Raw genomic sequence first — 22,672 nt, forward strand, 5'->3', positions numbered from 1 at the left:
AAATCATTAAATTGCAAAAGATCAAAATGTTTCTCTCTCCTTCTTCTCTATCATCCACCTTATATTGACCCTACAAAAACCCAAGAAAAAGCTACTGTTGTGGATGCTCTGATATTGGTGACATGGCCATTGGCATATGGTACCAACATCGACTTCTAATCAATTTAGAGTTTAGCTGTTACTAGATTAATTCAATAAAAACTCTTTCAACCCTTGTTGTTACTTAGTTTGTAGGGTTAAAACTCAAAAACTTATTATTTAAAATTTTTTAAAAAATAAATTCCTCCAACATAAACAAGTGTTTGGTTCAATAATTTACAAAATGTGATAAGGCTTGTTGTTCCATTCATATTTCACAAGACTATAAATTGAGATTTAAAAAAAATGATTTCAAACTCCTTTTACATAAATCACAGATCATAAGGTTAGAACTTGAAAGGATAATTTTAGTGGTAAGTTTGGTGTGTGCGAGAGGTTATATATCTTCACACCGGATATCGTCTCGAGGGGTAGATCAAAAGAGTGTTGATTAATAAATGTTTAATCACAAAAATATCGAATGTTTGGAATCTAACTCGAGTAGTAGATTTGAGAGTCATACAAGATCAATAATGAAGTACAAAGTAATAAGCAAAACAAAGAACAAAAAATAGGTGAAAGTAGGAGTTTGGACTAAGTCAACTTTGCCTAGATGCCATAGATTGAGTTTCCTAGGATAGGGATCATGTAATGATTTAATCAATGATCAAGGAAGATGTTACTAAGTGTCAATGTCATTCTCATGGCCATTGGACTATCAATTACCAATATATGAATCTCATTCTCATCAAAATTCAATTTAATTTGAGCAATTTATCAAACACATAATGTTCACATCTTCTTCCCGCATAGATCATGAGATTGCATCCTAATCATCTAATGAATAAAAATTAATTATCAAGATTTATTGTCAATCCCTAATTAAATTAGGATAAATTTAATAAATAGGGGTGACGTAGTAATTTTGTGGCCTTCTTTTAATGAGATTATATTTGCCAGGCAATTCTCTCTTTTTTATAGGAATTTTATCGAAGGTAGGTATCCAAAAAAATCAAAACAAATTGATTTGAAGCACAAAAAGCAACGTTTTGAATCAACACTTTTGCAAACTGGAGATCGCGTCAATGCATGGGAGAAGACAACACTGGTGAGTTTTTTTGTTTCTTTTGCTCATTGTGTTGATTTATAAAACGATACTGTTGTGCGTATGTTGTGAGGCGTGTGCGATCGTGTTATTTTCTGCATATGTCGGTTGTGTGCAGCCCAGTGCAACGAAGTTGATGTTGGAAACTAGTGAACAGATTGAGTTGGGGGGGGGGGGGGGGGGGTTGTGCAAATTAGTTAACGAAAGTGTGCAGACACGTGCAATAGGTTGTAGCGGGAAACTAGTGGGTGTGTTGTGTGCGCGAATGCCCTCTACGGTTTATACACCATTGTTTACTTTAAGTTTCTCCCGTAAATCATTCAGTAACTTGCACAGAGTTTACTAAAGTCCAGCACACACCTACGAATTAGTACAATGCGGTCCCCCCATCTTACTTCTTACATGCCCTCTCCGGTTTGTGTTCATTCTAGTACCCACTAGACTTTTGGATTATGCCATCTCCGGTTTATACACCATTGGTTACCTTAAGTTTCTCCCGTAAATCATTCAGTAACTTGTACAGAGTTTACTAGAATTCAGCACGCACCTACGAATTAGTACAACGCGATCTCCCATCTTACCCTTCATATGCCCTCTCTGGTTTATGCTCATTCTGGTATCCACTAGAATTTTGGATTCACCTAAGGGTGGTTATGATTTGCCAACCGTACAGTGTGTTGCACCATCTTTTTGGAACATGTGCACATCATGATTTTTAGGCTTCAATGTTCCAAAATAACATATTTGTGAGTTTAATTGCAACTTTTGAAAATCTAAGAACCTAATTGACTTTTTGGATAAAGTTTAAGAACTTATTTAACCTTTTTTCCTTAATTAAATTACAAGGTAAGAAAATAAATTGATTTACCCAGTTGACTGGCTCTTCTATGCTGCTCGAAGACTCGCAGTGATTGTTAGACAGAATACATTTGTATTAATAATCGAACTTAAAATTTTTTAATTAATCAAACTAATTATTAGACCAACTTAATTTAGGAGTTCCAAATGATTACCAGCTAAATTTCTATTATAGGTACTCCTCCATTAGGGAAAAGAAAAAATCTATTTTAAAATGAAGTAAATGCTTCTTTTTTTTTAAAGAAAAATTCTGTAAGCAATAGTGGCCACAGATATACTACGTTTACGTGTCGAAACACAAACCACTCGCATCGCAAATCCTACAAAATAATTCCTCCAATTAGCAAAGACGATCCAAAATGGCAAAATCTCCCCCATTATCCAAATCCAATCACAACCGTCCATTCCCAATCATCCAACCGTCCTCATCCCATCAATATCTAAAACCATATCCACCGAACCGTCAAAATATCACGGGGACACAGATTCAATAAAAACTCCGAAAACAGAATCTCCGTTTCACCCACACTCTCCACTCCACCAAATGGCTTCCATTGCTCTCAAAACCTTCACCGGCCTCCGTCAATCCTCGCCGGAAAACGCCTCCATCGCCAACCTCTCGAAGCCTCTCCCCAAACCCCACACTTGCCGCCGTCGGGTGCTCCGAATAAATGCCTCCAACAGCAGCCCACGAGTCACCGGTCGGAATCTCAGGGTCGCCGTCATCGGCGGCGGCCCGGCCGGTGGCTGCGCCGCCGAGACTCTGGCCAAGGGCGGCATAGAGACGTTCTTGATTGAGCGTAAGATGGATAACTGCAAGCCGTGTGGTGGGGCCATCCCGCTTTGTATGGTCGGCGAGTTTGACCTCCCGTTGGACATCATTGACCGGCGAGTCACCAAAATGAAGATGATTTCTCCGTCCAACGTCGCCGTCGATATCGGTCGGACGCTTAAGCCGCACGAGTATATCGGAATGGTCCGCCGTGAAGTGCTCGACGCCTACCTCCGTGACCGGGCGGCGGCCGCCGGCGCCACCGTGCTCAACGGGCTGTTTCTGAAAATGGACCTCCCCAAGTCGCCGACCGTCCCCTACGTCCTCCAGTACACGGCCTACGGCGGCGCCGGAGCCGCCGGCGCCCGGCAGACGTTGGAAGTGGACGCCGTGATCGGCGCCGACGGCGCCAACTCCCGCGTGGCGAAGAGCATCAACGCCGGCGACTACGAGTACGCCATCGCCTTCCAAGAACGCATCCGCATCCCCGACGACAAGATGAAGTACTACGAGGACCTCGCCGAGATGTACGTCGGCGACGACGTCTCCCCTGACTTCTACGGCTGGGTGTTCCCGAAATGCGACCACGTCGCCGTCGGCACCGGCACCGTCACCCACAAACCCGACATCAAGAAATTCCAGCTCGCCACGCGCATACGCGCCGCCTCCAAAATCACCGGCGGAAAAATCATCCGCGTGGAAGCCCACCCCATCCCTGAACACCCGCGCCCCCGCCGCGTCCAGGACCGAGTCGCCCTGGTCGGCGACGCCGCCGGGTACGTCACCAAGTGCTCCGGCGAGGGTATCTACTTCGCGGCGAAAAGCGGGCGAATGTGCGCCGAAGCCATAGTGGAGGGATCGGAGAACGGGAAAAGAATGGTGGACGAATCCGACCTAAGAAAGTACTTAGAAAAATGGGACAAAACATATTGGCCGACGTACAAGGTGTTAGATGTTTTGCAGAAAGTGTTTTACCGGTCGAATCCGGCGAGGGAGGCGTTCGTGGAGATGTGCGCCGACGAGTACGTTCAGAAGATGACGTTTGATAGCTATCTGTACAAGAAGGTGGCGCCGGGAAACCCCATCGAGGATTTGAAGTTGGCGGTGAACACTATTGGGAGCCTGGTTAGGGCCAATGCTCTAAGGAAGGAGATGGACAAGCTTAGCGTATAATCAGGGGATTATTATTATTATTATTATAATTAATCATTAATCATGCATAAATATTCTTAATTGTATTTTGTAATTGAGAATTATGAGTTCGGTTTGGTGTAATGTAAGCTAAGGCTTTAATATTCTTAATCTTCTTTATCCACCAACTTAGCTCAATGATTTACTAGGTAATATTTGGGAGAAGAGATTAAGGTTCAACTTTGACAGCCACAATATGAGAAATGGGGATTATGCTAAAAGTAAACAAATCCCATTACGCATTAACATTTGACGATCATTGAATCACTGTAATTTAAATCCTCTCAAATGTTTTGTTAGGTCGAGATATGAAAGGCCCTTAGAATTGGGGTTCCAACCTTTTGGGAGAAGTTAAGGCTTTAAAATTTAATTTCTTAAATTTATTATATGCATCAAACTCTAGTCAACCACCTTATTTGGTTCACAATTAACAGAAAATAAAATCATACAAATCCACATTGATATCATATTTTCTCATTATATATGTTAGCAAGGCTATTATTTCATATTTATTATTTGTATAATATATAGTCTTAGACTAGTGGTGGTACTTAGACTTTGACTTAGCTCTTTATTAGTTAGATTAGTTAGAGATTATTTCTAAGATATACTCTGTAACTTATCTTTTGTCTAATCTATCTGAGGTGAGTTTGTTAATCTGGTATCAGAAGCAGGTTAATCGATCCTCTCTAACCTCCACCACAAAATTTTCTCTCCCCCTCTCACCCTTTTTTTTTTCGCCGCCGATGTCGACTTCTTCCGAGAGAACGGCCTCTGCCGCCGGAAATTCCACTCCGGTCACCGGAAACACCATGTCGGGCGCACATCATTACATCACCATGAAGTTAAACCTCAAAAACTTTCTGTTCTGGAGGATGCAACTCCTCTCTTTCCTCCGCGGCCAGGACCTCCTAGGCTTCGTGGATGGCAGCTTTCCATGCCCGCCGGCGACAGTACTTGGAACTCCGACGACCGGCGACTCGGCAACCACCTCGGCCGCGGGAGCAGCGGTCGCGAACCCGGCGTATCACGCCTGGGTCAAGCAGGATCAGACAATTGTTTCTCTCCTCGTTTCTTCTATGGCAGATGAAGTCCTTCATCTCGCGCTGGGGAGGGAAACGTCGGCAGCCATATGGACCTCCATTACCGGCGCCCTTGGATCCTCGAGTCAAGCTCGTTGTCTCACCCTACTGAGCCAATTCCAAATGCTCCGTCAAGGCAACGCCACAACCGCCGATTACCTTGGACGAGCCGGCGTTCTCGTTGAGGCACTCGTCCAAGCCGGACGCCCTCTCACGCTGCAAGAACAGACGCTGTACGTCATTCGCGGTCTCCGCCCGGAACTGAAGGCCTTGGCGACTTCCCTTACGGCGACTGGAGCGGCAGTATCGTTAACCCACTTGTCGGATTTTTTACAGGCCCACGAGTTTATACTCGTGGACGATTACCCGTCTCTTGATGCCGCAGGTAATCCCACTGCCATGTACGCCGGCACGGGTCGAGGGTCTCATGGCGGAGGCAGACAGCAGCAGCACAGTCCGCAGCAGCGTGGTGGGCGGTCCAGGCGTGGTGGTCAGAACCGAGGTGGCCGAGGCGGACGCGGTGCGCCCAGGTGCCAGATATGCCGATCACACGGGCATTCGGCTATCTATTGTTACAAGCGTTACACCACGCAGCCGCCACAGCCTCAAGCTCATGTTGCCGTACCTGGTGATGCCCCGGCCGCTTCAACCACTGCACCGGGTGATGGATGGTACCCGGATACAGGTGTCACGGCCCATGCAACCCCGGACCCGAGCATGATGGCTCAATCGGAGGAGTATAATGGTTCAGACGTCCTCAGAGTGGGTAATGGGGCAGGTTTGTCTATTTCGCGAATTGGTCGTGCAACTATTCCGTCTGTGTCTAAATCACTATGCCTAAATAATATTCTACATGTACCCAATTTGTCTGTTCCATTACTTTCTGTCAATAAGTTTGCTATTGACAACAATGTTTTTTTTTGAATTTCATGGACATTATTTTTGTGTGAAGGATTCAATAACCAACAAAATTCTGGTTAAAGGACCAACATCGGGCGGGCTCTATAAACTCCCAGTGTCAAGAAACCATGTTGCGTTCGTCAGTTCCCGGGCTACTCCCACCACTTGGCACTGCAGGCTTGGACACCCGCACGAGCAAGTTCTCAATAAAATACTCCAACAATGCCCTGTTACGTCCAATAAAGCAGCTTCAATTGAGTCATGTACCTCGTGTCACCTTGGAAAGTCGTCCAGATTTAAATTAGAAAATGTTTCAAATTCCGCTCAAAATGTACTAGATTTAATTTGGACCGATATTTGGGGTCCTTCCCCGGTATTGTCTACTAGTGGTTACCGTTATTTTTGCCTCTTTGTAGATGACTATTCCAGGTTTTGCTGGTTTTACCCATTACGGGTAAAATCAGACATATATAAAGCTTTTCAGTTGTTCCGTGTATTGGTAGAGCGACAGTTCTCGCGCTCTATCAAGTCAATTCAATCCGACTTAGGGGGTGAATACAGAAAATTACATAACATATTCCAATCCTTAGGAATAAATCATCGTCAATCCTGCACATATACGCATGAGCAAAACGGTAGAGTAGAACGCCGCAACCGACACATTGTCGAAACTGGCTTAACTCTACTCGCCGAAGGCAAAGTACCCCGTGAATATTGGGACTTTGCGTTTGAAACAGCAAACACCTTAATCAACTATCTACCATCATCAGCCATCAACTTTGAAAGCCCATACACTCGACTTTTCAATACATCACCCCCTTACACCTTTCTACGTGTCTTCGGGTGTCGGTGTTACCCACATCTAAGGCCATATAACAGGCACAAGATTGAGTATCGCTCCACCCCGTGTGTCTTCTTAGGTTACCCACCGTCCTTTAGGGGATATAGGTGCACTGATCTAATAAGTGGAAAGACTTATATCTGTCGCCATGTCCGCTTTGACGAATCTACCTTTCCTTTTGAGACAGATTATGCAGCACAAGTGCCTACCACACCGGCCTTACCGTGGGTTTCTGCACCAATTGTCTCAGACACTACACCAACTGATCCTCCGGCTCGCTCCGAGCCAGAGCCAATGCCCTTGGCTCGTGAGTCTCCACGGCTCGCTATAACACACACTGCTCCGGCAAGACCGAGGAAACGACGTGCTGTGCCACAGAGTCGTGATCATGTCATGCGGCTACGGCACATGACAAAGGGCACAGATGAGCCATTCCAGGCTTTAACTGCAGTAGCCGATCCCACGTGCTACTCACAAGCTGTGGGTCATGCACATTGGCGGGAGGCTATGGACCAAGAGTTCAACGCCTTGCTACATAACAACACCTGGCAGCTTGTACCACCGAAGCCGCACATGAACATCATAGGGTGCAAATGGGTCTTTCGCACCAAACGCACTGCTGATGGTTCGGTTGAACGGTACAAAGCCCGGCTAGTAGCAAAAGGGTTTAATCAGGTAGCAGGAGAAGACTTTTTCGACACATTCAGTCCAGTAGTCAAACCGACTACAGTTCGAATGTTGTTTTCTCTGGCTGTTTCCAACAGGTGGACGTTGCGGCAGCTAGATGTGCATAATGCCTTCCTGAATGGGCATCTTGCTGAAACCGTGTACATGAAACAACCCCCAGGCTACGAGGACCCTACCACACCTGGACATGTGTGCCATCTACAGCGCTCTCTTTACGGCTTGAAACAAGCACCCCGGGCTTGGTTCAAGCGTCTTCATGATTTTCTTCTGTCTGCAGGGTTCAAATCTTCTAAAACAGATGTGTCCCTGTTTTACTATACAAGTGGGGACTCCCGTGTGTTTTTACTTGTATACGTTGACGATATAATAATGATGGGAAATGATGCCGACTTGGTTGCCACTCTACTCCGACATCTATCCACTACGTTCAAAATTCGGGACCTGGGATCTCCCGGCTTCTTTTTGGGCATTGAGACAATCAAGTCCGGTGACGGGTTTATTCTCTCTCAGCGTCGGTATATGACGGATCTCCTAGGGCGCTCAGGGATGACTGACTGCAAACCTCTGACTACACCGGCTGCCGTCACTAAACTCGTCTCTCCAGCGCAGGAAGTGTTTGATAATCCGACCCAGTATCGTCGCATCGTTGGAGCCTTGCAATACTTGACGATTACTAGGCCCGATTTGGCGTATGCAGTTAATCGGCTGTGCCAGTTCATGCACTCACCGACAGTAGAACATTGGGCCCTCGTGAAACGAGTCCTCCGCTACATTAAGGGGACCCTCGACTTCGGCCTATGCCTTGCTCCGTCTTCCTCGACCTGTCTGCATGCCTTTTCCGACTCCGACTGGGCTGGCTGTCCGATAGACAGAAAGAGCACCAGCGGCTTTGCAGTTTATCTCGGGTCCAACCTAATCTCCTGGCTTTCGAAGAAACAACGGACTGTTGCTAGGTCATCCACTGAAGCCGAGTACAAAGCGCTGGCGGATGTCTCCGCAGAGGTTACCTGGGTCGTGTCACTACTACGGGAACTTGGCATGCATTCTGGCCACCCTGCGACACTTTGGTGCGACAACCTAGGGGCTACATATCTTTGTGCCAATCCGGTATTTCACGCCCGCACAAAACATGTAGAGATTGACTATCACTTCGTCCGGGACAAAGTCGCTTCAGGAGATTTCGTTGTCAATTACGTGTCGACCACAGATCAGCTAGCAGATATCTTCACTAAACCACTTTCAGCGTCACGGTTCGCAACCTTACGAGGCAAGCTCAATGTTGTCTCGCTACATCCTTGTGCTTGAGGGGGTGTGTTAGCAAGGCTATTATTTCATATTTATTATTTGTATAATATATAGTCTTAGACTAGTGGTGGTACTTAGACTTTGACTTAGCTCTTTATTAGTTAGATTAGTTAGAGATTATTTCTAAGATATACTCTGTAACTTATCTTTTGTCTAATCTATCTGAGGTGAGTTTGTTAATCATATACTTCCTTCCTGAAATTATATCTTATTGTTTTTCTTTGTAAAGATTAAGAATATAATATTTTACATCGAGTTAACTCTATTTTTTTATTTTAGATTTATAGGTATTCATTTTTAATCTTTTTCTTTGGTCCTACTATTATTGTAACATGTCCATTTTTTGTCCTCTATTAACAATTATAATCTGTAATTATTTGGGACCGGTTAAGACAGTCAATGACTGCGTATGTTGACGATATGTTGGTAAAAGTAAGGAGGAAGTCGACCACGCAGCAGATCTAGCCGCCAACTTTCGAGTAATGCAGAAGTACGACCTGAGGTTAAACCCAAAAAAGTGTGTGTTTGCAGTCAGAGGTAAAAAATTCTTGCGCTACATGGTCATCATGATGGGGTTTAGCCGAATCTTGAAAAGGTGAAAGTCATCCTCGATATGCAACTGCCTGGATCATTAAAGGATTTGCAGCGCTTGATAGGACGACTGGCTGCTCTCAATCAATTCTTGTCCAAATCAACAGATAGGGTTCTTCCCTTCTTCGAGGCAATGAAGAAGCAAGAAGGGTTCAGATGGTCAAATGAATGTTAGTAGGCTTTCGAGGAATTGAAAAAGTACTTGTTCATTCTACCTCTACTGTCTAAACCAAAGGAAGGGGGCACTCTACTTGTACATGGCTACCTTGCAGAGGGCAATTAGTTTGGTCTTAATCCGAGAGGAAGATCGAGTCTAGTACCCATTCTATTATGTTAGCCGGGCCTTAAAAGCTATGAAATTCACTATACTCCCTTGGAAAAGGTGGTATATGCTTTGGTGATCACAGCAAGGAAGTTAGTTCCTTACTTTCAGGCCCATCCGGTCAGGGTCTTGACAGACCAAGTTTGGCGAGCATGTTCCGTAACCCAGCATCATCAGGCCGACTAGTTAAGTGGACCATGGAACTCACTCAGTTCGGAATTGAATATTAGCCCCGACTGTCGATAAAAGGACAAACTTTAGCCAACTTCATCGTTGAGTGCATCGCTCAAGAGGAAGGAAAGCCATCGAGTGCTCCTAAAAAAGGGGGCTGGTGGGAAATGCATGCTGATGGGGTGGCTAGTCAACGACATTGTAAAGGTGGATGCAATCACAATTATAATTTGCAAATAGTAAAAACCTAGAATCGAAGAAGTTTCATTAACACTCAATTCTAACTCGTCACTTCCACCATCCATAATGCAATAGAAGAACGAATTGATGCAGGCAAAGATGATTTGAGGACAATAATCTACGCAACTAGAGAAGATATTCTATGCAGTCACAATTATAACTTGTGAAATATAATGCAGTGATGCAGAGAGAAGAGAATCAATTTGAATTGGCTAAAGTTAAGAATCGCTATTTGAATTACCTATAGATGATTAATGCGGTTACCAATGAAAAAGAAAAAAAATATGGAGTAAAAAAATTAAGGCTAAATGAAGTCATTTTGAACTATGATCCACTATATAATTTGCGTTTCATAGTAATTTTGTCAGTATCTTAACCAAAAATATATATATATATATATATATTTTCCGGTTCGACTTTGTATAACTTTTTATAGCAGATCGATTTGAGGCATGATGTGGATGTGGATAAGTTAAGCTCGTGCGTGGTCTTGTGCATTCAATTCAATTCATTAAAGTTGACATGTGAGATGTAAATGTACATGAATTCCAACAATGCTTTGCACAACTTACCTTTTTCTATTTTGGGAAATATGTTACACAAACAAATGGATGAAGTGAATGCTGTTGGGCAAAATATGTAATTTTGAATGCTGTGAACTGTATTATGTAATTTCTGTTTGTATTTTTTTATTTTTGGTGACTTAATTAGCTAATTAGCTATTTAGCTTATATGGTTTATATAAATTATATTAGCTTAAGTTATTTGTAATTTGCATTTTGCAAGATGTATATTTTCATGCTTTTGTAGTATATTTTTTAATTTTTAAATATTTTTTGTCAAACCGAAATCCGAACATATCTAACCGAATCCGAACATTAAAAAATCCGACGGTTATAATGTCTAAAATGAACGGTTTGGATGCAGAATTGTAAAATCAAAATCCGATCGGATTAGGGGTTGACTGTCCGAACTCGTCCGATGCACAGGCCTAACCTTAAGAACAGAACATTTGCTCCTTTTCCTTAATTTCAATTATGTATGTAACACTGCCAATCATTATATCATGCACCAAGGGCGCACAATGCATTGTGGATCATGTCCAAAACAACGTCGTTATGTTCAGATTTTATATATATTATATTAAGAATTTATGTGTATTCTGTTAAAATTTTATATGTATTATGTTAAGAGTTTATGTGTATTATGTTAAGAGTTTACATGTATTATGCTATAAGATTATGTGTATTATGTATTATGTTAGTGTATTCTGTTATGAATTTATATACATTCGAAACAGAAGCTTTTTTTTTCTTTTTTTTTTTGAAGTTAGCAATAGAAACGGGAAACGGAATTTCTAAAAAAAAAAATTGACCAAAACGACGTCGTTTTGGCCAGGACGTATGTGTACCCTGGTGCACAATATAATTTGCCTGACACCGCAAAACTGTTAAATGAACAACAACAACAACAATAATAATGTTGTAAATGAATAAATGTGATTACTATAAGACTTAAAAGCATGTGATGTAATTTTTCATGTGATTATCTTCTTCCTCCCTTGGAACTAACTGCAGATCAAAGATCATCCTATTCCGATAAGCACTTGCGGTTACTGGAAATACTTTCAAGATGTTCTCTTGGAAAAGGGTGTTTGAACCAAGGCACTATTTGCTTTCTTCAACAAGTTCACATTGTCATGAATCACTTCAAACTAAAATAAATTGTCATTCTCTTGTAAGCCCCCCATCCAGAGTACATCAAATACTCAATGGGGAAACATTACAAACATCAATCAACAGTGGCCTAAAAATACCTACACCTATGTGTTTCAGATTCTTTACCTCGTAGACTCAATAGAATGAGATGCTATACAGGAGCTTCCTACGATTCTTTCTCTCAAAATTGTTGATGATATCATCAATTGTGTCCTCCCAATTTTCAACACCATCAATCTGCAAAATCATGTAGATAATAGTAATTAAGTTTCTCTTCTAAAATACCCAATACCACGCTGGCACCCTAGAGTATTGTGAACAAAACAAAATGCATGAGTGATGTACCTCCTGGCACAATGCTAAAGCAAGACGACCTCCTATTGCTGCCTCCTCGTGGTTGTCTTTTACTTCCAAGTTGATTACTAGAACAGACTTCATCAGAATCTGATCACGGTTATGGAGATCTGCACATAGTTACATGATAGTCAAATGTTATGCCAACAAAAACGAAAATTGATGATAGGAGAATTGCAAGGGCTCTCAATAGGATCAATATAATTACTGAAGATTAAAACATGAAAGAAATAGAGACCTTTCCTTTCACCAAAGTTCCACAGTTTCAGGTGTTCTTATGACATACAACATATTTACTAGTTAAGACTAGGAGAGCAATTTGGCAACATTTTTTTTTCTTTCTTACTTTCTCTTGTTTTTTCAGATGTTTTTTGGAACAATTTTTTTAAAAAATAAAGAAATTTTGGTAATGTTCCTCACTTTCTTTTTTCCTTTTCTCAAAAAGCATTTTCAAGACATTAGCTTATTGCCTTATTTCTGAAAACAAAATAATGTTGTTTGCTTTTGTTTTTGTTTTCAATTATTTATCTCCTCTCAACCAACCAACAACTATTTGACCCCACCCCTACCCCTAGCTCTCTCGACTAACACCACATACACTTTAAATTGACTCCACCCCATCAACCACTATGCCTAACCCCATCCTACCACCCACTTCTCTTAATTAACCCTAGAGGCCCAGGTGCATCTTCTGCTAATCCCACTAAAATCTTCCCTGGTGTATTCCCTCCCCTCATTTAACTCTATATGCATCCCAACGCATATCCTTAACCCTACCCTTCTTATATATTTTCCTTAATCATTACCCAAAATTAATCACCCCCACCCATCCTAGAAACCTTTTTCATCTAACCTCATCTTCATAAACTCACCAATTACATTAAAGACAAAATAGGAAATCAAGCATGTTTCTATTCTTAAAGAACAAAACAAAAACAAAAACATTACCAGTAGTTAAAACCATTTTACACACAGCTATTATAAGCACAAATCAAAGTCAATTTGCCTCTTGGCTTGCATATTCTTGAAGACGCACCGCAAGGATTACTCTCATTGACTTTGACTGATGCTATAGGGGCAAATAGGCCAAGATTTAAGCAATATGAGTGTTTTTCCCCCCTTTTAGATATATAAAGTCAAGCATCTATGCTCAATACCTTAAAGGTAAGAGGCAATACAATAAAGTGTCAAGTATCAAGTTGTGAATAATGAATAGGAATATGATAATAATTTCCTATAGTTAATGGATAGTTCATCTTATGAGCAGAGATCATCTCAAGTTGTGTGCAAATATTTCAATTATTCAAAAGGAAGAACCAACTCAAAATGAACTATAAGACATTATTATGTAAAGTTAAAGTATTTATTCACTAAATAACTACTCCAATATACAATCAACAAACTGCATTGATAACTGTTTTCTTTTTCTTTTCTTTTAACCCAAGGAAAAAAAAAGTCATGGAGAATAGTCGTTATTGTCTTGAACAATTGTTGTAAATTTATTGATTGAGATCAGCAAAGAAAAATATGCTACCCGCTATTGAAATTTCATGTCAGATATGTACATTCTCAAAGAAAGGATGATGAAGCACATACAGACCTTCAATCACCATATCGAAAACTTTTTCTTCGAAAGAAAGCACTACGTCGAAAGGCCCATCCTCTGCATTATCTTGCCAGCGTTGAGGTGCATGCTTTACACCCAAGTTCCTCTTCAGCATTGGCAATATCCCGTTTCTCTTGTACCTGTACAACCCCTATTCTAGTGAAGCATGATCTTACTAGACTAATATGTGGTGTTGTTTAGCAACTTGTGTTCATCACAATGGAATTAAAAGGGCTGATAATTATTCCAAAACATGTGAAATTTTAAGATACCATGACAAAATCTAGCTTATCGTTTATGTAAGATTGTGCTTTACCTTGTAAGGATTAAGCTTTTTATCAACAAATAAAGCCCCAAGGAGGATGAATTTCAGCCAGGGCAACTCAAAAGCTGGCATACAAGGCACAATTGGAAGTTTTTCTACTTTCAATAAACATAGAACTCAATTGTTTTTGTTATTATTATTATTAGTATTATTTATATTTATTGCTAAAAGTCAGGTGTTACATTGAAAAGCATAAACTTCCAGCAAAATGTAACTTTTGACTTTCAACAGAAATCAGCAATTAATCATACATTTCATTAAATAATGATAATGATAATACTAATATAATAATAATAATAATAGTAAAGGAAATTGGCATACAGTTCGGGGTCCTTGCGACGGAGTTCATCGAACATGTGCTTGTAGGGGGTGCCGAAGTCATAGACGTTGGGTTCTCTGAGGGAAGGTCCGGGGAGCTTCACGTGCTGTCCAGTCCCGTAAGAGCAGACATCGAAACCCTCTCTCTTAAGCAACGAATGGGCCTCCATGCTCCGGTTCTGATTGGATGAGCACACCATTGCGTACCGGAGCTTCATCACTTTTCCTGCAGCTCTTAATGGCCTAATTCGACTAGAGAGAAGGGTAAGATACTAAGATGAGACGGATTCCGGATTTAATCACTGCAAAAGAAAATTAAGAAGAAGAAGAAAATAAGAAAACCATTGGAACCCTAGTCCCTAGAAACTCAAATAGGGTTTAATCACTGCAAAAAGAGATTTAGATGATTATGTACCTAACGATTTGGAGTTGGACAAGATCCTAGTGAAGATTTTGGAAAGTTCGTAGTTCGTGGTGTTGAAGTTGTTATTCGGACGAGAGGAAACTGGGGACGGTGGCCGGAAATGAGAGTCGGGGACTTGGCCGGAGGCGGAGGCTGCGACGTTGGAGAAGGAAGCCGGAGATATACGCTGTAGCTGTAGAGATGGAGACTGGAGCGAGGAGCGGTTAGCGTCTTAGCGACGAGCGAAAAGAGAGAAAAGAAAAGAGCCAAAAATGCGGTTGCAGGATTCGAACTTCGAAAAGAACAGGCTCTGCTGTAGAAATGTAGAATCAGTTTTTTGTTTTTTGTTTTTTTTTTTTTTTTTGTTTTTTTTTTTTTTTTCATTTTGAAAAAAATGACTCATAAACTAGGGAAAATCACCATTTTCCTGTTAATATAGTTCCTAATTCCTAATTTTTCTAATTGTAAATATAATTCTTAATTTTCAATTTCAACTCATTTGATTATTGAATTATTTAAAATTTAGTCATTAAACTCTTTTGAGAGACCAAAATAATTATTTTTCTATTTTAAAAATCTGTCAATTTAATTTTCGAAAAATTAATTAACAACATTTTAAATAATTTGAAGATCAAATTAGTTGAAATTGAAAACTATGTACTGCGAAGTTATTTTCTATTTAAAAAGAAAAAAAAAGGCTATTGTAATTTTTAATTTGAGTATTACGAAAATTATATTTTTTGTCCTATGACTATTGGGGTCTTGTTAATTTCAATTCACGACTTTAAAAACTAGCAATTTAGTACTCTAACTATGCAATTTTTAACAGATTTAGTCCACTCGAGTAAATTGTCGACCAATTTTCGCCAGAAAGTTGTAATTCATTTTAATTTGTTTAATAAAGGGGACAAATCGGTCATTTCAGGTAAATAAATAAATAAATAAATAAAAGTTCAGGTAGTTACCACCCAACAAAAGCCGTTCAAACTGTGATGATGTCGTTGTGCCATCTTCGGGGACCAGAACTTTCAGGGCATATTGCGCCAGAATTATGCCTGAGAGCTTGTTGTTTTCCAGTGAGAGATAGGATAGTTGGGGGAGAAGGCCAAGGAATCCCGGCAAGAAGCCATAGAGGTCGTTGTTGGTCAGGTCCGCTGCAATGAACTGGCTGGAGTGGAACGAATTCGGGTCAGGTTCCTCGACGGATATCGAGGACTTGTAGGTAAAATAAGTCGGAAACGCTCACCGGAATATTCTCTTTTATTGTATTGTTCCTCGAGGTGAGCTCGATTAGATACGCTGGGAACCGGCGGAAAACTCGTTGTTGCTGATGTCGATGAAATTAAGGAAATTTAACTCGCCGAGCTCAAGTAGCTCGCTGGTTAACTCGTTGTCTTAAAGCTCGAAAACATAAAACAACAAGCTCTCCGCAAACAAATTAAAATGAAACAACGCTTACCTTAATTCACACTCTTCAGAAATATTTTAACAGATTTAAGGGGGAATCCAACTCGACAAGAAATTATGCGACAGACTTAGTCGCTGGAGGCGAGTGAGGTTCATGAGCGACGCCGAATGGCACCATCGAAGTAATTATTATTATTTTAAAAATCTGGAATGATCAATTTGCCCCCCTTATTAAACAAATTAAAATGGATTACAACTTTTCGGCGACAATTGGCCAATAATTTGACCGGTGGACCAAATCTGTTAAAAATTGTATAATTATGGTACTAAATTGTTAGTTTTTAAAGTCGTGGATTGAAATTAACAAAACCTCAATCGACAAAAAATGTATTTTTCTCTTTGAATATTTATTTAAAATTTGTCACTTATTGGCAAACTTAATTTCACCAACGGTCAAGATCTGGTATCCGTGGATAACCCCAAACCGCGGTTGATCAGTAGATTTGGTAGGAGGTGTTTCAACGGAGAAGGTAAAGCTTCGTGTCTCTGTGCCAACGCCACCTTTTTATAATCCTCCCAGAATAACCTGAAACCACATTCAATTTCCTTTCCTTTGGGTTTTCCCTATCCTACCATTCATTTTTTCACCAGGTAAAATATTCATCGCTTTTGCTTTTTTGTTCATGAATTTTTCAGATCTGAAATAAATTTGTCCGCTTCATTTCATTCAGAATTATTTGCTTAGTTTCTGCTTCATTTTGAGTCGCAAATTCTATGAATGTAATGCAGTAGCTGTCGTGTAAATTAAGCTTGCTTTCTATGCAGTAATGTTTGAGCAATTACCAGATTTCATTTATATAAATGATCCTTGTTTGCTCGTACATCTATTAACTCTATCGAATCACTTTTTCTTAATTGGCACCACACGGTTGGTCGCTTGGTTGATTTGCATTCCCCATAATGATATTTCTTTGCTTCTCCCAAAAGGTTGAAATGTTGAACCCCCAACACCCCGGCTCGTTCAGGAGAGGATGTAAATCACGGTAATTTAGTGACTTTGGGCATAATCCTTACATTGCCGCTGTTGAGTTTCGAACATTGGTCACTTCTCCTAAATACGGCCTATAGGACAGCTAAGCCTGTGCGGGCATAATGATATTTCTTTGGATTTGTAGGTGACATGCCACCTTAGTTATTGTATGAGACTACCAGCAATTGTGTTTCTGATATCTAGGCAATTTAATGGAAGTTCTATCGATTTGTTATCTAGTAGGGCACTACTTCATACTTCATCATCTAATGATTTTGATTTGAGTTTGTAGGTGACCCTAAAACCTAAGTTTTTGTAGATGCAATGTGTGTTTTTGATATCTAGGCAATTGAATCTGAGAGTTCTATTTTGTTTGTTATCTAGTATGGGGGCATTTTTTTTTTTGCAGACATATGTGGTCAGTACAAAATCTAGTGCCTGTTTTCTTATAGGAATTAATTTGGTCAAGCTGTGTGGTTGCCTTAATCAGTATGTGTTAAATGATTGTAGCAGATACTTGCTGATAGGACTCTAGTTTAAGGTTTTACTTTTTTGCATCATCTATAGGCATCTGGTTTAAGGTTTACTTTTCTGCATCAGCTAAGGATTTTAGATGGTGAGCAGAAAAAAAGTCTGTGATGTTATTGTCACCCTTAAGAATCCAAAACACCAGATTTTACACCAAAATGAATATTCTCAGTATATTCTTACACCAACTTTTATTCTATCTCCAACCCTTTATACTAAAATTTATTCAATACATTAAAATAATTTATATTCTCATAATTTTAAACTTTATTTTTTTTACTTTAATTTTGAATGTACTAAATTTTATTTTGGTGAAATTATGTTATATGTATTTTAATTTTTAATTAATATATATTCAATATTAGTCTTGTTTTAAACGTCTTAATGAGATTTTTGAAATGCTATAATTTGTTTCTAATAATACAAATTTTAAATTTCAGTATTTAACAAATTATGTAAATATATAAAAACAAAACAGGGATATAAAGGAATTAAAAAAGAAAATGAAGGACAAAAGAGAAAAAAAAGTACACCAATTTGGTGCAAAGTTAATATTGCACCACCATATTTGGTGCTACACTGTTCACTTGCACCAAATTGGTGTCAAATTTGGCGTGTTCCTTTGAGGAAGTTTTGCACCAAATTTGACACAAAATTGGTGTTTTACCGTATTCATTGGTGATGGCCTTAAGGCAAGTGAACAGCTTCCCAAGTTTTCATTTTATTATTCATTTATTTATTTTTATACTTGGGTGGTTTGAGTGTACGTGTGTGATGGAAATACTTCTGCTTGTCTTTTCGTAGCACTTAGCAATATATGTTAAAAGTGAATTGATTGACATTTTTGTTTGACTGAGTTTATTTCAAGATAGGTTTACTTTTAGTTTTTGTTGCCTACAAATTCCTGTTAATTGAATGGGATAATATTGTTCATTGGGTTGCAATAGTACAATACTCTTAAGATGCTTGACCAGATTAGGGGAATAATTGGGGCATATTTGTAGTATTTGATGGCCTGACTGTTTGAAGAAGCCTTGCATTTGATATCACTTGATTTATCCATTAACTGTATCTTTTTTAATGTCCCAATACTGTTCCCAATATTCTCTGCATACCTGCTGGTACATGGGTTCTATGCTAATTGCTAAATAGACTTCTCTTCCATAAACTTGTTTCTTGCATTGTCTGAGTAACTAATCTTCCTGTTTCTGATGTACTCTAATATATCTAATGTTTTATGATATGTTGTGTTTCATAAGGTGCTTGATTATGTTTTCTGTATCACGGTTTGGTACTTTGACTGAAAGAAGTTAAAATCACCTTTTCTCCCTTGCAGTGTGAAAAATGGCGGCAACATCAGCAACTACTCTCTCAATTTGTCCAACTACATCTGCTGGGTGTAAGCCTTCACGCCAAAAAGCCTTTGGATTGAAGTTCAACTCAAGGAGCTGCCCTAGGAGTTATGGCCTTAAAGCTGCAGAATCTGTAAGATGTGATTTAGAAACATCCTTTTTGGGAAAGGAAAGTAGTGCAGCTCTTCGACAATCATTTGTTCTCAAGGCCCAAAAAGAAAACAAGAGATCTTGGAACTACGTTCAACCTCAGGCATCATACAAAGTATCCATACTTGGCGCTGCAGGTGGCATAGGCCAGCCACTAGCTCTCTTGGCCAAGATGTCTCCGTTAGTTTCTGCCCTAAACCTTTACGATATAGCAAATGTCAAAGGAGTTGCAGCTGATCTCAGCCACTGCAACACTCCCTCTCAGGTTTTTGATTTCACCGGAGCTTCTGAATTGGCCAATTCTTTGAAAGATGTAAATGTGGTTGTCATACCTGCTGGCGTTCCAAGGAAGCCAGGTATGACCCGTGATGACCTGTTCAACATCAATGCAAGCATTGTGAGAACCTTGGTTGAAGCTGTTGCTGATAATTGCCCCGATGCCTTCATCCACATTATCAGCAATCCCGTGAACTCCACAGTCCCAATAGCAGCAGAAGTTCTGAAGAAAAAGGGAGTGTATGATCCCAAGAAACTGTTTGGTATTACAACCCTGGATGTTGTCAGAGCAAACACATTTGTCGCTCAGAAGAAAAACCTGAGGCTCATTGACGTTGATGTCCCTGTCATCGGAGGCCATTCTGGAATAACTATTCTACCATTACTGTCAAAGGCAAAACCATCAACCATTTTCACCGATGAAGAAGTGCAAGAGCTGACTGCCAGGATCCAGAATGGTGGGACGGAAGTTGTAGAGGCAAAGGCCGGTGCAGGCTCAGCTACACTTTCTATGGCATATGCTGCTGCAAGATTTATCGAGTCCTCACTCCGTGCTCTTGATGGCGATAGTGATGTGTACGAGTGTGCTTATGTGCAGTCCGATCTTACAGACCTTCCGTTCTTTGCATCTAGGGTCAAATTAGGGAGGAATGGTGTCGAGGCTTTTATCTCATCCGACCTCCAGGGGTTAACTGAGTATGAACAAAAAGCTTTGGAAGCCCTAAAGCCGGATCTGAAAGCCAGTATTGAGAAAGGGATTAGTTTTGTTCAGAAAGAAGCAGCAACCGCTTAGAATTGCATTAGTTAGTACACAAGGATCATGAATCATGATAGTTGAGGAATAAAGTAATTCTGAGAATTGCATCAGAATTCCCAGTTTTGTAGTGTCATTGAATTGAAGTAATGTAGTTAGTGATTATTCTTTGTTGTTTGATTTTGATACCAAGAGATGACATACCTATCACCTATGCGGCTGTGCGGGAATCAAACTCTTACATGTTGTATTCTTTTATTTTTTCTTACATTGAAATGATATCTCATTCTGTTTCTTTTGTTCGAACTTCACTTTTGGAATGGTCTAAATAAAGCACGGAAATCGGTGTATAGAATACCTCAGCTCGCCCGACGAGAAGTTTAGTTAATAACCAGTGTGAGAATTACACTTAAGGCATCTTCATCAGTGGTTCTTAGTGTGATTTTTGAGGAAGAGTCCATGTTGAAGGACCAAGGTTTTTGTCAGTTATGTGGACCCCATCAAGAAAGAAGACAAGGATAACGTGCCTCGCTTGAAGCGCAAGTTTTTGTCATGTGGACCCCACCAAAAAAGAAGACAAGGATAACTAGCCTCGAGACACAAACCTCGTGTCCTGAATGCGTAAATCTTTATTTTATTTTCAGATTTTTTTTTTTTGTTTTTTCTTTTTCCCATCCCTCCGATCATCACAAAAACTCCTCATAAAAAATTGTAACACTATCGGTGATACTTTCAATGTAGTGGATTAGTGGATTCCTTATGGGGCCACTATTTTATAGGGGTAATGTGCTGTTGTGACTTTTAGGCCGCCTCCACTATCCTATCGGCCCGGAGTGTGAGGGCTTTGAGACGAGAGAATTTCATATTTTGTGGGTAAAAACATCTCAAATCATTGAACTTATATATATGTAAGTCTATAAATATTAATTATCTACCTTTGTTTTAAAAGAAATACACTATAAATATTTTAAAGTCGAAATGCATATATTATATATGTTGGGGAGGTTTGAGCATATATTATATAGGTTAAAGACACAAAGTTTTGCCCATTTTAGGTAGACTAAGTAGCTAGCCTGCATAATATTTTAGTAATCAATGGCGGTAGAAGAAGAAGAAGAGGAGAAATAATAAGATAAAAGAGAATCCATTTGTTAATCTTCCTCATCATAATCAAGAGTAGCAGTAGCTCCAGCTGAAATGGCGGCCGCAGATGACGGCGACGACGGCATTCCGGCGGCGGCGACGGTAAGCTTCCTCTTCTTATAGTTAGCCTTGAAACAAGCTTGCCTGAGCTTTTTAGTGGTGTCCTCCATCTCCATATCTGGACTCTCTTCAATCTCTTTCTTCTGCTTCTCCAACAACTCTACGGCTTCTCTCAACTTCTCCTCTTCTTCACCCTTCCCCAGCACCTTTCACAATATATAATAATTACAGTGCATTTAAATTCGAAATTAAATTAATTATTATGAATTGAATGAGCTGATCTGAAATCTGACCTGAACATTTCCGATTAGGGTTTGGAGACTCTTCAACTTCCGGTGAGGCCACCGGCGAATCCCCAACTCCCGGCATCTCTTCTTCAGCAATGTCAACCCAACGTTGAGTTCTCTGGCAGCCTTTGTGATTGGCATATAGAAATACTTGGAAATTGTTTCTCTGCACAACATTTTTGAACAATCATTATTTCTACCCTTCTTCTTATTCCCTCCACCATTGTTACTGTGATATTCATCGTCATCCCCCAATAACACCATCTTCTCCTGCTCTTCCACTCCCTCATCATCACCATACACTACTGAACTTCCTCCTGCAAAATTCTCTCAATTATTCAGTAATATATAACTCAATGAAGTAAGTATAAATTAAATTAATGGTAGTATATATAGAATTGAAAACAAACCTTGGATGATGGATTGGGAATATAGAGGATCGTTGATGAGAAACATGTCCATGAGGGGAAAAGAATAATAATAATCAAAAGAGGTGTGAGTAGTTTGCATGGGGAAATCATAATCATAATGATAATCATAGTCCCAGGCTAAGTTATCAGGCCATGATTGAACAGGAAAGGAAAGTTGCAGGTTATTTTCTCCTGCTGGCACCATGATTATTGACGAATGAACTAAGAATTATTGTAGTTTAGGGTTTTGATTTCTGGAAATGCTGCAACTCTGATGGAAGGGAAGGAAGGAGATTATATAGATATGATGAGCATATATATGTTTATGTTTAAGAAAGATAGATATTATGGAATTTAGTGCATAGTGGGGCCTACTCAATGAATTTGGGTTACTCCATATCCATGCAT

At 40.0% G+C, this 22,672-nt stretch overlaps 4 protein-coding genes across 6 annotated transcripts; 2 read left to right on the forward strand and 2 right to left on the reverse strand.

The window, feature by feature from the left end:
• The first annotated feature begins 339 nt into the window (after positions 1–339).
• On the forward strand, positions 340–20,662 carry LOC109193544 (malate dehydrogenase, chloroplastic-like). 2 transcript variants are annotated; one of them, XM_019344383.1, is made up of 2 exons: positions 340–357; positions 19,166–20,662. In XM_019344383.1, the coding sequence occupies exon 2, from the start codon at positions 19,177–19,179 to the stop codon at positions 20,401–20,403; it is 1,227 nt and encodes a 408-aa protein (XP_019199928.1). In that variant the 5' UTR covers positions 340–357; positions 19,166–19,176; the 3' UTR covers positions 20,404–20,662. The 2 variants fall into 2 exon arrangements, with proteins under 2 accessions (XP_019199928.1, XP_019199927.1); XM_019344382.1 differs by lacking the exon at positions 340–357 and adding an exon at positions 16,746–16,925 and having other exon boundaries at positions 19,169–20,662.
• Positions 2,435–4,141, forward strand: LOC109193543 (geranylgeranyl diphosphate reductase, chloroplastic). The gene has a single exon (XM_019344381.1). It carries the CDS (start codon positions 2,586–2,588, stop codon positions 3,984–3,986), a length of 1,401 nt encoding a protein of 466 aa, XP_019199926.1. The 5' UTR covers positions 2,435–2,585; the 3' UTR covers positions 3,987–4,141.
• On the reverse strand, positions 11,784–15,151 carry LOC109193546 (RNA polymerase II subunit A C-terminal domain phosphatase SSU72). 2 transcript variants are annotated; one of them, XM_019344385.1, is made up of 5 exons: positions 14,880–15,151; positions 14,468–14,766; positions 13,816–13,961; positions 12,207–12,325; positions 11,784–12,098 (listed from the first exon to the last, which is right to left on the reverse strand). In XM_019344385.1, exons 2-5 carry the CDS (start codon positions 14,680–14,682, stop codon positions 11,997–11,999), a joined length of 582 nt encoding a protein of 193 aa, XP_019199930.1. In that variant the 5' UTR covers positions 14,683–14,766; positions 14,880–15,151; the 3' UTR covers positions 11,784–11,996. The 2 variants fall into 2 exon arrangements, with proteins under 2 accessions (XP_019199930.1, XP_019199931.1); XM_019344386.1 differs by having other exon boundaries at positions 14,468–14,716; positions 14,880–15,150.
• Positions 20,663–21,515: 853 nt separating the features above from the next.
• On the reverse strand, positions 21,516–22,469 carry LOC109193532 (protein RKD1-like). Its single transcript, XM_019344374.1, has 3 exons — positions 22,265–22,469; positions 21,861–22,171; positions 21,516–21,773 (listed from the first exon to the last, which is right to left on the reverse strand). Exons 1-3 carry the CDS (start codon positions 22,467–22,469, stop codon positions 21,516–21,518), a joined length of 774 nt encoding a protein of 257 aa, XP_019199919.1.
• Between the last annotated feature and the right edge of the window lie 203 nt (positions 22,470–22,672).

The sequence above is a fragment of the Ipomoea nil genome, unplaced genomic scaffold (genome assembly GCF_001879475.1).
Source record: "Ipomoea nil cultivar Tokyo-kokei standard unplaced genomic scaffold, Asagao_1.1 scaffold1895, whole genome shotgun sequence".
In the NCBI taxonomy this organism is placed as follows: domain Eukaryota; kingdom Viridiplantae; phylum Streptophyta; class Magnoliopsida; order Solanales; family Convolvulaceae; genus Ipomoea; species Ipomoea nil.